Raw genomic sequence first — 15,450 nt, forward strand, 5'->3', positions numbered from 1 at the left:
GGGCTGTTAATATTTGAGACACTGATATTGAGAAGAATCTGGTAGACAATTACTCCTGTAAATTTGTTTAAAGGTCTTTTTTTAAAAAAAAAAAATCAAGATTGCAGCAAGTTCAATTTCCAGATTTACTTCAGATCCATGTTTATATGTGAAAGTGGGAATTGAACATATTTACATGATCTGTAAAGAGCTATAACAAAAAGAGAAAATGCCATTAGCCTATGTATATTGGCGACTTCTTATTTCTATGAATTCCAAACATAATGTTAATTCTTTTCCATAACTAGGATTCAGCAGATAGGACAGCCATTTTCCTGCATTGAAAATGTACTATTCTAGCTTCCGGTTTTGCGCGGCTTCGGTGGCAGCAGGAATTCGCGACTGTCCGCGATTCCTGCTGCGCTTGCCGCCAAGGTGCCCCCGATCCAAACGGGTCAGGGGGATATGGCTGCCCTGTAGAGGCAGCCGAAGAGAGAGGGGAGCCGGACAGGGGGTTGGGGGTGTCGCAGACCCCCTCCTCGTCCAGAAAAAAACCCTTTTTCCCGAGGTGGTGGAGCGGCGGTCAGTAATGGCCACCATGAAGAAGCCGGCAGCCGGGTAAGATTGTGCTGGAGGAAGCAGGAAAAGTGAAAGTGCTGTCTGAGCCGGGTCAATCAACAACTTTTAAACATCCTGGAAACTGAATCGTTTGAATTGCTAGAAGATACATTGTATCCCTAAGAAGATCGGAAAGCGGCGGAGAAAGCTGTCAAGGGGAAAAAAACCTTTTTTTCTCTTCACTCTCCCACCCCATAGAAACAGCAGATGAAGATTTGGAAAATTTATCTGGGCACTCAAGGTAAATTATTTTGAAAGTTAAAGCCAAGGGATAAAGGATTCCTGGACATTGGATTTAATAACTTAAGAAATCAGAAAACCCTTATTGGAGGTATGGATTTCTGAATACTTAAAAGAAAATTGTTGTTGTAAGTGGGAAGGGAGAGGAAAAAAAATTGGAGCAGAAGTTGAAAAAGGAGGAGATTGCCTAGAACCTTAAAGAAAGATATATTGTAATTGGATCTCTTTGATTAAACAGTAACCCCAGAAAGAGAAATAGAAGAAAGAACTTTGGTAACTTTGGAATTCTTTGCAATTATTTTTGATTAAAAATACTTGGGTGGTTGTTTTGGAAAAAGTTTTTTCTCTTCACGATGGCATCGCTTGTGGATGAACTAAAAATTGAATATCAAAAATATAAAAAAGAAAAAAAAAGAAAATGGACTATTCTCTAAACCAGGGGTCTCCAACCTTGGCAACTTTAACCCTGGAGGACTTCAACTCCCAGAATTCCCCAGCCAGAATTCCCCAGCAAAACTGGCTGGGGAATTCTGGAAGTTGAAGTCCTCCAGACTTAAAGTTGCCAAGTTTGGAGACCCCTGCTTTAAACAGCCTGAGAAAGAGAAGAAAATAGAAGGTGAGGACATTTCTACGAGATGAATCTTTGAAGTCTCACTAGCAAAGACGGAAGATAGAGGTGTTAAGCTTCCACACAGTTCTAAGGTTTTTAGTGTTCTGTCACCCAGATCTTTCCTCCTACAAATGTACTTTTCTGAATGAAGACAAATATTCCAAACTGCATGTCAATAAGATTGTACCACAAGTATCCTTTGACTTACATTCGTTTATTTAGTGAATGTTCAAGATTGCAACGGCACTGAAAAAAGTGACTTATGACCATTTTTCACACTTACGACCATTGCATCTCTGTGGTCTTGCAATCAGAATTTGGATGCTTGGCAACTGGCTCATATTTACGATGATTGCGATTAAATGATTCACTTAACAACTGTGGCAAGAATGGTCATAAAATGGGGCAAAACCATAACAACTTTCTCACTTAGCAAGAGAAATTTTTGCCTCAATCGTGCTCGTAAATCGAGGACTGCCTGTACTGGTATAGCTTTAAATAAACAGTACCATTACTGAACAAAATGACACCCTCTATAATGAGTATAACTTTTAAGTGTTACCAGGTTCACACCAATTACAAGAATGGACCCAAGTCTAGATTCCCTGAGAATATGAGAAAATTTTAAATTATTCATGAGGAGAAAAGGAAAAGCTATTAACCTAATTGTCTCATGTTTTCAAGCAGTTCTGAAAAATTGCAGATGTAAATCTTCTGTGTGAATAAACCAAATCTTGCAATGATACTAAATGCTCGCAGCATTTAATAATGATTAATAATGATTAATGTCTCATCTTACCAAAACTTTAAAAAGTCGCTCTTTGACAGATATCAGAATCAAAGTCATTACACAAATAATGCTTATTTAAAATCATGTAGTGAGAGAAATTATCCTGTAAAGAACCGTACTTTGTACCTTGAGGGAGAATGAATATTTTCTGCTCCGTGAACTGCCTTGATAGAGCTCACTAATGTGGTGCTAATTACTTGATGAAATGACAATTAGTATCAAATGGGTATTTTTAATCATTCAATTTAATAAACCATTCACATCAATAGCATGGATGGCTATCTAATAAAGGGTGGTCTAAATTATAGGCTATACATTCATAATTCCTTGTTTCCTAACTTTATATTACCCTCACTGAATTGAATTCCAATTCACAAAGGGAGAATAAGCTGCTGTATGTAAACAGCGAGCAACCCCAAACTCACTCACACTGATGATGTTATGTAGGTGGGTAATGAAAAGTCTACAAACAAACAACCAAATTTAAAGAGCACCAAGGATTCCATAGTTCAGCTCTGAGCTACACATATCCTCTTCTTTTGGAATTATGAAAAATGTTTCACATCTGCAGTATAAGTAGCTAAGGGATAAACTTTAATCATGTCAACCGCATAATGGAGAAGTTACAGTGAATCACTTTAAATGAAGAGCTCTAACTAATTGCCTCAATATTGGTTTATCTACAAGTTCATGCACAATATACTGCTTCAGTTACTTTCTGTTCACTATCATACAACATATTCTTATTATACTATATACATTAAGAAATATTACAAAAAAGGTAATATTTGTAATTAACAGAAGGCTCGTGGATTCCCTGTAACATTAAGATCATAATAATACATTTAAGATATTTAGCTATGAGGCTCCATGGTCATAAGCACTATAATTTCACAGGAGGATCAACACCAGAGAATCCTGGTTTATGTAAATTAATCAGCCTCCTCCAGAACATGGCCCTTACTTGAGATTTTATCCCAGAGTAGATAATAGCAAAGAAAACAAATGATAGTTTGTTGACTTAGATTTTTTTAAAGAAAACATATCAGTGCAACAGATGAAATCCTGACGAAAACCAGCATGCTCATCTGTTTATTCTGTGCAAATAGTTACATTGCCAGCTCCCGGATTTTCCCTGGACATGCTCAGGGACTGGACATGACATCAAAGAGTGTCATTCTAATTATATGCATGACTTTTAATGTCTTCTACCAAATAGAAAGAGGAGGTTCATCAACGCTTGTTAACATCCATGAACTTCCAGATGAATCTATATTTTATTTATACACTCACACATCAGGAGAATTAACCAGGGGTGGGATTCTACCGGTTCTGTCCACCTCTGTAGAACCGGTAGTTCTGAAGAGCAGCAGACAGAAAGCATACATAGAACTAGTTCTATGTCTGCTGCTGTTCCCACCCACCCACCCACCTGCCCAGGCTGTTTCCTCACCTTTATTTCCTGCTTTTTCAACCGCAGCTGCTTTGCGTGACACAACTACGGTTGAAAAAGCAGGAAAAAAGGGCTTTTCCAAACGCTGCACACTTGCATGCAGTGCCGCTCAGCTGTCCGGGCAGCTCAGCAGGTCATAAATTGCACTCGTGTGACTCACACGCGCACGCACAAAGCACGCATGACACAGAGCAACAGAACCGGTAGTTATTCTGGTTGGATCCCATCCCTGGAATTAACCCACCTACCCACCCCTAAAAACCAGCAGGCCATTTACACAATCTGCCCATCCCTTTTACATGAAATGTCTACACATTCCCTACTTCAGCTTAGCAACTACTACTCTAGCACAAAAGCAGTTGTTTAAAAAAAAAAAACCTCTTACCTTTAACAATTTGTTTGGCACAGGCATTATAAACTTGTTCCTGGGATGTATTGGGAGGCAATACTCTATCAAAAACATAGGGTTTTCCTTGCTGAAATGAAAAAAAAAAATAGACATTTTCAGAAAAAAAAGCCAAAAATATAATTAAAAACACAGCATACATTCATATGAAACAAACACATGCTCACGTGTGGATTACAAATTACTAAAAAATATGCTAAATGTGGTTAACAGTACACATTATTTTTATGAAACACCTTATATTTAGCAGCTGTTCTAGAGACTTATCAGACTCAAATCCGTATACAAGAAACAGCAGACAGCAGAAAGCAGAAAGCTTGATACTATTTTTCATATCACCTTGTTCCTCCTTTTAAAACCTAAATTTGGAGAATTTGAATGATTTGATTAAAGTATTAAAAATCTCTTTTGTAAAGTTCTAAACAGTAGTGGGATTCAGCCAGATCGCACCGCTTCAGTTGAACTGGTTAATTTTTTGCCTAGTTCGGTTAACCAGTTCATCCCACTACTGCTGGCCACTCCTCACCCTCTCCTGGGGTTGTCATTCAAGGTGAGGAGGCTGCAGGGGTATGACTGGGAGCCATGCTAATCAGCTGGGAGTCCTCACTTCCACCCAGAGCAATGATAATCCTCACTTTCATCCCATTCCAGAGCCATCACAATGCAACATCCTCTCTTCCATTCCATCCCAGAGCAACCCCCATTTCCTCACTAACCTGCTTTCCAGCTTAGTTCTCCTGTGTGCGGAGCAACAAAAGAAGACCATGTGACTACCATTTAAAAAAAAGTTTGGTCAGGTCTTCCAACTTCATGAGATCTTTTTTTCCCTGAGAAGTTGGAAGGTCTGACTGAACTTTTTTTAAACTGGTAGTCACATGGTCTTCTTTTGTTATTAGTGGGAATAAGCTAAAGTCCTTATTAGCCACTACTTTTAAAGTAAATGTCCTTGTTAATGAAGCTAGTCATGACTTCATGGATGAACTCTGTTGTAATTCTTAAGCTATAGTTTATGGCTTTTAGTTATATGTAAACCAAGCTACTAACAAACTTGGAATTTGCTTGATACAGGAACACAGTTCTTAGCCTAAACTCTTTCACCAGGCTGCTTTTGAGAATACTAAAATATGGAGAAACATCTACTGTGTTCCTTATGAGCAGCAGGAGAAAGATGAAATATAATATGCTAATTAAGAAACTAACTAAAACTCTAAACCAGATTAAGGATTGCTTCCTGAATTAAATAGGTCAGTTGCTCCGAGGAAAGACATCATGTTAACCTTTCATGCTATTCAAAATGATTGATACAGTAAAGATAAAACATAACTCCTCAAGCAGTTTTCACCAGGTTAATGGCATCAATAAGCCACACTCAAATCTCCTTCTGGGTTTTCACATGTTACAATGTCATTAAAACTGTGTCACCTCTTAGACACAACTCTTTCCCTAGAGGCTGTGATGAGCTGAAAAAAATCCATTTAATGGATGCTCACTCACACACTTCCTTGCAGATGCAAATTATAAGAATTTCATAATCATAAATTGTTATCTACCGCTCCCTATTTCTTTTCCTCAAGGCTAAGATAAAGGATAAAAACCAAACACATTAAACAAAGAACCTTATTGTAACCAGCTTTAGTTATAACATCTACCTTTTACTGTTATTCATCATTAGTGTATAGAATAACATCTCAAGAAACAAGTTTTTGACAAAGATGTATGAAAATGTATCTGTCAGATTTTATCTGTTACAATAAAGAAACATTTAAAAGGCTTGTCTTAAAAAAAATATTACTGAAATAAAAATTTCTTGTTCCACCTCCTGTACAGCAGCCCTTACTGTGTTGTTTCTATTATTAATTCTCTACCAGCAGTGAAGGATAAGAACTTTTGTTATCTACTGTATATGTCAAAACATCCTTGCCAGGTATCAAATGTAGAAATTCTAAATCCTGTGAAAAAGCCAACTACAATAAATGTATCTAATTTCTTTATCTTTTAATTTTCAGTGGCAGGGTAGGAAATCTTTTTTTTTTAAATAGCATTCAGTAGGGGGAACAAATTCTTTAATTTATAGGATGTCCAACTGCAAAATGATTCTACAGAAAAGACTTTTCACCAACATCACAAGCATTTAAACCAGCGGTCTTCAAATGTGACAGCTTTAAGACTTGTGGACTTCAACTCCCAGAATTCCTCCTCCAGTCATGTTAGCTGGGGAATTCTGGGAGTTGAAGTCCACAAGTCTTAAACCTGCCAAGTTTGAAGACCCTTGGTATATATGGAATTTGGGGTAGTGTACAGAAAAAAAAACATTTCAGGTAAGCCTGAATTACTGAATCACAACACACCTTAAGCTGCTTAAAACACAATCTATACCTATCTAAAATAATATTTTGTTGTTGCTGATTATTTAGATGTATTTCTAGTGTTGACACTGTTCTGCCGGAATGTGTCAGGGGAAGCACAACCAAAACTATGTTGTGTGTAGCATCACCACATCCATGTTCCTATTGATGATTTCAGGCATGTTATTAGGTAAGCTATGCAAAAATATTAGAATTCTCTGTATCAAGCAATCAAGTAGCAGAATTAAAGCAAGGGATTTAAAATTTCCTAAAGTATATTGGAATCTACCGATTGACCAATCCTGACCATAGTTACTTTAGGTCAAAATAACTATGACATAGGATGATAGCTTAGACAAAATGCACCATGTGCATTAAATATAGATACCACCGTTTCTTCATTTAATAGGGAAAGTTGTGTAGTTCTCAAAACATTTATCAGAGGCTGCTGGGAACAAGACAGCTTCTCAGCAGCCTCTGACAGGGTATTATTTCTGTTTTTTTCTCTCACAATGATAAGAAATAATTATTTCATTTCACAGTTCTGTGGAAGTTTCTCTTGCTGTTTTCTATCATACCCAAGCCTAAGTACAAATCTCCACTGTGAGAGGAGGAATTTTCTCAAATGTTCAGGTTTGGACTCATTACAAAGCTGCAAATCTTAGATTCCTTGCATTTCAGAACAAAAGAAAACTCCCAACACCTCCCTGAAATCCTCTGCCTATTCTAGAAGACTGGGTGAAAGAAACAAGATCTGGAATTGAAATAAATAGTGAAGACAAATGAAAAGTGCATTAAAAAGCCAAAATTTGTAGATGCTTCTTTTTCCTGGAGACAATGGTCAGATTAATACTGTGATGTATGGATGGAATCAGTGCATTTTTTAACCTAAATAGCAGAATTTAGTAAATAGTAGAAGATACAAACGCACATATGCACCCAGTTACCCTTGCTCTGGACTTGTCTGTCCCAAAACATGTATATGAATTATTTTTTATTTATGTATTTTATATTTATTTATTTCAGGAAATTTATATTGTCGTCTATTCGCACATGGTTACTCAAGGCAGCTTACAGGAATATAAAAACCTCATGTATAAAACAATACAGCTAATAAAAGAGAATAAATTAATAAAATAATAAAATAACCCCCCACCCCCCCCCACCCCGATCCTGGTGACAACACATCACAGGGAGCCATTTAATGGGCTCCATCCTGCTCTGCCTTCTCCAGGCCTGCTGGCAGAATAGTTGGGGGGTGCTTTTCAATACACCTAGCTTTCATGTATTGAACTCTTGTTTATGATTTTAGATCAAAAACATTTTACATTTTGATCTTGAACCAAATAAACTCAATCCTTTTAGTGAGTAGGACCCAGAATAGCAGAACTGCAGCCTTCAGCATTTTGCAACCAGCATAAATTAGGGGAGAAAGGCATTGCCAGGACAGAGAGCTCTTTCTATACCAATAACAGGAAGATCAGAATTGACTTCACATCCTCTATTCTTCAATAATCAATCACAGAAAGCTTAAGTTTAGGAGCATGACTGATTCTTTCATGAATAATGTAGATATCTTCTTTCTATAATCTATGGTTATGCAATTTCATTTATGTACGGCCTTTTCCCTCCCCTCACTGTAGCAAGCCCCGTCTATTACATGTTTTTTTTTTCCTCACAAGAATTATTTTTCTTCTGCTTCCCTCCTATTGTGCTTGGACGTGATGTTCTTTTTTTTTTTCAGGACCCCATCGACTATGGTTTCTAATCATTGATTTCTTTTGCTATTTCTTTCCGTTTTATTCTAAGCCCAACCTCTGGGATTCATTCTTCTTTCCTGCTATGTTATTTTCAGCCTTCAGTCAGTTCTCTCATGGGGGGTGGGGGAGGGAATCAATTTTGTAAATAGGGAGGAAGCAGCAGCAACCCAGCTGAATGTCATAAAGCACTGTGGACAACAGCTAAATACTGAAGCAGGTCACTGAAGCAAAAAAAAAACAACAACCCCAAAACAATTGGCTACTTGCTTTGAAAGAAAAAGCAATCATCATCCATTTATTAACCAGAACTAGAAAACCTCCAAATTCAAAATAAATAAATTTGGAACAAATCAAAGCTTTAATCTGCTGTATATTCATATCACATCACATCACTTTATGTTATGAAAATGCACTGCGTGAAGACCAGCAATATTCATTTTAAAAATGATTTAAAAACTCCTCTCCATTTCCCATGAGGTGTTTTCTATTACCAATTTTGACAAAAGCCGGTAGCCAAGTGAATTTTGTCATCTGTAATTTAAAATAGTTGCATCTTATACAAACAATTCATGAACAGATCTGCTTTTTCTTCTCAGCTTATTATAATGGATTCTACCCATATACTAAAAACATTTTCTGTAACTAAATAAGTAGAAGTTGATTTTTGTTTTATTAAGGATGAAAGACAATGCTTGCTGATTAATGGTTATTTACACTGCTTTCTTTACTACTTCTCAAACTAGTCATTTGTACAGTCAACTGGCTCATAGCAATTACACCGTGTGGCAGACAAGAACTAAAGCAAGCAATAATGAGAACAATCCAAAGTTAATTCTACAATCCTACATTGTCAAACTGCCTTTTTAATTGTTTAAGTTTAGGAAGATGTGTTAAGAGTTTAAAGTTGCCAAGACTGGAGACCCCCTAATGGTGTTTAATTCTAAAACTGCACTTCTATAATTTTTCAGAGAAGATGCTTTTTAAAAGCCTTCAAAAAGTCTTAGAATTCAGCTGCTAGAGTTAGTAGTCTCAGCATAACTTGTATAACTAGCCATAGATTCTCTCATGCTTGCTTTTTATACAGCAAGTAAGAATGACCTCTTTACCCATCAGTTACTATCAGCAATTATTACCAAATGACTCAAGTTGACTAATGTATCATGAAGAGGAAATGCTACTTACATTTAAGATGGGGCTGCACAATCTTTTCGGCATGATGACAACAGAGAGTGTCAGACTGTTGACCAAAAGGTACATGTGCAGTAAAGAAGAAGATGCACAAAGCAATGCATCTTTATGGACTTTCTTAATTAAGCCAGACACTTTGTCACTGAAACTATTCTGTTGCCAATACAAGTACACATAGGTTAATTTTAGAAGTTAATGGTTACAGCAACAAGTTACAAACCAGAAGACTATATGTTCTAGTCTTGCATTAGCACAAAGCCAGTCACTCTTTCTCAGCCCTAGGAAGAAGGAAATGGCACACCACTGTAGAATAGAATGACAGAGTTGGAAGGGGTTTCCAAAAACATTGCCAAAAAAACTATAAGAATTAGTCCAGGCAGTCTTGAGGAGTCAAAAACTAACCAGAAGGCTCACATGCACCCTTTTTAAAAAAAAAAGGAAAACAAAATGATAATTATTCCTAAGGAGCTATGTTATTCCATCTTTCTTTGTAACCATGGTGGTTTATGCTATATCTACTGCACAGAAGCAGCTTCAAAGTATAGAATGCTGACTGTGAAAGAAGAAATTTTTAAAACATGTTTCACCAATGAAATTAACATATACGGCCAGCTAATGATAGGCCCTGTAAGGTAAATCCAGATCTAAAATTACTTAGCTATACTGTATCATTGCTTATTGCCAGTAAGTGTTCTGCTTTGGCTTCTATTTTTTCATGCATACAAAAGACTTGCCACAATGCCACAGTGATACAAGACCCTGGGACTGCACTTGCTCTACTAACAGCAGCTGTAGGGCTGAAGAGAACTGAAAAGTGTGTATTATAGTTCTATAACCTACCAGAGTGGTATATTTTATATCTTGGTTGTGTACCTATCTCAGCACTCTGCAGGGGTATAATATACTAAGGGAATCTACTGTAAAGACTTTTCTTAAAAACACTGCCCAAATTTTCTACTTTCCTTTTGGTCTGAAGGGGATTATGCAATCAAGAAAAACTGCTGCTTCAGTTCTAAGACCAGCACACTGTGGCACAGCATTGGACAAAAGCAGACTTATAATTGTACAACTGTAACCTCCCTGTACATACATCGGGGGTGGGGAGGACAGAAATTATTGTCTGTTGTACTAACAAGGGAATTGTTAGGTAGATATTAAGTAATATAATTACAATATTATTATAGGTAAAGTATATACTATTACAAGTATGACAAGGCCATTTCATATAAACTTTGCATAAGAAAATGCTTAACTTGCCTATAAAAATAAAATGCTGAAGGAAGAAAAAATATGTAATGCAGTATCCATACATACAGTACATAACATTAAGGGAAAATTTAAACTAAACTCCAACCTATCTGGAGGGTACTAGATTGGGAAAGACCGTATAAATAGTCAGCATCAATTAGATACATCACAGAGGTCCAAAATACAGATGATCCTCATTTAAAGGCCACTTGTTCAGGGATGAAACTTATGATGGCATTAAACAAGGGGTACCTATGACCGGTCCTCTATGTTCTGGCCATTGTAGTGTCCCCGCAGTCATGTGATTGTAATCTGGGCACTTGGTGACTAACTCAGAAATTACATTACAGTATCCTGTGATCACCATTTCTGACTTTTATTGCTGGCTTCTGACAAATAAAGGCAATGGGGAAGATGGCAGGAGGTTATGAATGACAACCATATGATGTTATACTTAACAATAGGATGGAATTGCTTAAAAATGGCAACTAGACATGCCAGAACTGTCAATGCTAAGCAACCCAATCATGTGACGTTAAGATTTATGACCGCATCATTTAGCAAAGGAAACGGCAGTCCCAAATGTGTTGTTAATCAAAGACTATCTGTATATATATCTTAGTTTTCCAGTCTTCTTGTTGAAGATGTATTAGCTAAAGGCATTCTACAGACTCCTGTTAAATTCTGAAAATCTCACACATGTACTAAGAACCAATTCTGGCCTTCATTAAATGTGCTATGTTTTTGGTTAAATGAATTTTTAATAATTGCAAAACAAATCTAAAAGCTCATAATTTTCTATTACTTAAGAATCACAGAATGTAGCAAGGGAAGATCTAGGAAAACACTTAGGAAAATCATTTGCTCAGTGCAGGAATCCACTACTGCATAAATAATACTACCTCTTACTGAGTTATTAGAGATCATTGCCTCTTGGTTGGGTAAATTAATATTAAGTCATTGCTGATGCTTGGACAAATAGAGATCAATCTGATATGAGAACAGGAAAAGAGGTCACTTTCAATGCAAGGAAATGCAATCACTTTTCTGATCTTTACTTTACATACGCAATTATTTAAATGCAGAGTTTCCAAATGAGTAGCTGGTGCAGCAAAAACATCAAAGTCTTGTAGCATCTTAGCAATGAATAAATATTACATCAATTCATTGACATCTATACAACATGTTTTGTGACTATCTCCTATTTACAAGTAGCTCTGAGCAAGAGTCAGTTCTTACATAGTCAGGGGAAAACAGTCATTGCCCATTGCCAAAAAAGAAAGGAATGAAAACAACACCATCCATTCACATAACATCCACTCTACTGAATGGATCAAGTGGGAAAAAGAGATGCAGAAATATTAACTTTGATTTCACTATAAATGGAACTTGCTTCTGATACAGGAAAAAAATTCCAGAGATTGCTGTGAATGGCCTCTTTGCTTTTCTACCATAAATTATTTAACAGAAGTTCCTGGATTATTATGTACTTGCTTACTTGATTAGCCCAAATGTGCCAAGGAAGACTGAAGCCATAACTATCTCCAAGAGTTATATTGCATTTCCTCAAACCACTACTTTTTTATTCTCCTCCATCCAAAAAACCTGCACTTATTTATTTATATCATGCCTTTATTATTTTCACAAATAACTCATTTGTCCAAATTTACAATGTACCAGTGTATAAATCAACTTTTAACAAGATAGTGTACACACTCTAACATGCTTGTTATTTATTAATGTGTTTGCATTAATAGATGCATTTTTAAAGCTGGATTGGATATTATAAAATGTATTTCTTACCAATTCAAAAGATTTTCTCTCTCTCCAAAATTGCTTCCAAAGATGGAAAATCACTTTCTTTTTTAAAAATCAATGATGTAAAATATTTCAAGAAAGTTTTACATTTCCGTTTTGCAAGGCTATCCTTCCAAAGCTCACATTATAAAATTCACAACTGTAGTAAAAATATGGTAAAACTGCCAAAATTCCAAACCATGCCATCAGTAACACTAAATCAGACCAAGCATCCAGGTAAGTGTAATCATATATTCCAAACTATATACTGCTATCACTCATCCATATAAACCAATCCTATGTGTGTTTATTTGAATTACCATGAGATACTCCACTATAACACAGTTCTAAATATGTTTATTCAGAAGATTCACTAGATTCAGCAAGAGTTCCCCTTGTGTCACAATGGTTAGTCTGCAATATTGGCTGTTGCAATATAATGAGTGGATACAATGAAAACAGTATTATTGGGAATTCCTTTTTTGCATTCTCTGTAAAACAAAAGTTACAAAAAGAGAGAGGAATTTGAAAGTACAGATTGCATCTCATGTATTAACCTTTAGTTTTTTAGGTTCATAATAATGACTACTCTCAAAAGAGGTATCTTTGTGTATTTTCCTTTATCATGTTAAAACTTAATATGTTAATACAGCTATTCAGTTGGATGTTTAATGAGAAAATACAACTGCTCCTGTGATTAGTTTCTCCAGTGACAACAGCTGTTAAGAATCACAATGCATTTCTAAAATGATAATAGTACTAAAATAACTGTATTCCAAGGCAAAATCAAATAAATTAAAAAAAGGAAAGTCTTCCTCAAGTTGAGTTGAGTTCAGGGTGCTTCTTTCAAACATCCATTGGGGAGGGGGGGTTGAGGCAGTTCTTGGCAACAATATTAAAGTGCTTTTACTTTCTTCTAGAATACTTTTAAGATTTTCCAGTCTAGCTCACAAACAACCAAGTGTCATCCTGCTTACTTTTTTACTGTTGACTAATGTTGGCTAGATAATGCAGAGTAACATGGTGTCAGAGTAATTTCATAACTGGTGGACATACAACACTATGTACAATGTAAGCTGTTTCTAATAAGGCAGTTGATCCGTTACTCACAAACTTGAGTAAAAAAGAAAACGAGCAATCTTTGCAAGCTTATTTCATTCATGGCTTATTAGCATAGAATCTTAGAATCTAACAATCATTAATAGAAGGTAAATATTATAAGGATCTATCTCTGTGTTATTGCTGCTGCTAAGCATGGAATAATTTGACATATTTACTGTTTAGGTCAGTATTGAAGAAACTTTCTAGATCTTGTTTTTGTCCTAGACAGTTTATAGACTATTTCAGCAAGTATTCCAGTGAGTATTTATTAACAGAACATAAATAAAATAAAGCCTCAACCCAAGATGGTTCAAATAACCACAGGCAATTTACTTTCCCTTAACAATTGAAACAATCTTTTTTTTTTAAATAGACAATTTACTGGAACTGACCAGAAAATTTTAACCTGTACCTAATTCATCCCAACACACATATCCCCACAAAATGATAGTATGAAAAAGAACCATCTCTGATGTAACCAGAATTCAAACTAATTGTACAACTTTAATAGGAAAAAATATACGGTAATTACACATAAACAGGAAATAGATTAAGAGGCAAGAGGATAATTACATCTTAAATTGAAGAAGCTGCAAGTGAAAGTTAATGCCAAAGAAAGAAGAGACAGCAATGAATGTTAGATAAAGAAGCAGGGATGATAACTGGGTCAGAAAAAGGAACCAAATATAAGTGGCATGTTCCTAAATACAGCATGACAAGCTTGCTTGTAAAGCTAGAAGTGGGAAGGTGGCTAAAACAAACAATGCAAAGGAAAATCCAAACCTTATTATCTACTCCATGAAGAGGAATAAAAACATTCTTTTATCCCCCAGAGGTTGGACCTAACAGAAGTAAAATGAGGACTGAAATCAGCTCCGTGAAAAGCAGAGATGACAATAGTTCTTTTGAACCACTTTGGATAAGGAGAGGATGGGAGATCACCCACATGCACTCCAAACAGATGCTCTTTACAAGGAAACTGCAAGACAGCAATCCCGAGCAGGTTTCAAGCACTGGGAGATGGGGATAGCCATCTTTCTGTGGTTGGCACTTTCTAATGGACACTGTTCAGAAACTACGAATTACATTTGTAAAATGCTTGTTAACTACTTTTAAGCTATTACAGGGCTTTGGCCAAACATTCAGAGTCTAAAAATGGATGAATTTTACTTCAATCCTTAAAATGAAAGAAAATTGTAATGATGAAGAAAAAATTAACTAAAGAGCAAAAAGCTAAATAACATTTTGAACCTAGGAAGTTTACAAATGGACCAAGCATCCAGGTAAATTAAGAATAAAATTTTGGAATTAATCATAAAGAATCCTTCCCATGGGAAAAATATTTATTTGGACATTAGTCAGTAGAAGGAACTAAAGAGTTTAGTTAAAGGAGAAATAGATATAAAAGTTAATTAGCTGTTGTATATTTTTTCTCCTTTAACTAAACTCTTTAGTGTGTATATGTGTGTATGAATGATGCTTTTGAAAAATGAAATTAGAACTTAGTATCAACAATATGAATAGTGATGTTTTATTCTATGAATAGTACATAAGAGATTGGCCTAATTTTTTTAATATATTGAATTGACAAAAGAGGCTCTTTGTAGAATCTTGTGAGAAAGGACAAAAGAAATGAAATCAAATTCTGTGATGCTATTTGAACAGATTGAAGATTAAAACTGTTAAGAAGTAAAAAGGATTATAAAGTTGATTTATTTGATCAAGGTTAAAATATGGTTTTATTTCTGGTAACCCTTAATGGACTTTCTGCTGACAGTAGGACTGAAAAGATTGTGTGTTATGTATTTGTCTGTAGATAACAGATGGGATGAAAGTATCATTAGTTGTAAACTAAAAGGGGGTGAACGGTTACTAAAAATGTTTATACTGGTTGAGATGAATGAATGCTTGTAGA

General features: G+C 35.7%; 1 protein-coding gene across 1 annotated transcript in view; it reads right to left on the minus strand.

The window, feature by feature from the left end:
• The window catches only part of KIF5C (kinesin family member 5C), an 85,129-nt gene that overhangs the window by 65,886 nt on the left and 3,793 nt on the right, over positions 1-15,450 (minus strand). The window contains exon 2 of the mRNA XM_026673496.2: positions 4,076-4,166. Coding sequence (XP_026529281.1) covers positions 4,076-4,166 — 91 coding nt within the window. The remainder of the gene's footprint in view (positions 1-4,075; positions 4,167-15,450) is intronic.

The sequence above is a fragment of the Notechis scutatus genome, chromosome 1 (assembly GCF_049901735.1).
Source record: "Notechis scutatus isolate UNSWTSFEM ecotype Mainland chromosome 1, rNotScu1.2, whole genome shotgun sequence".
Lineage (NCBI taxonomy): Eukaryota > Metazoa > Chordata > Lepidosauria > Squamata > Elapidae > Notechis > Notechis scutatus.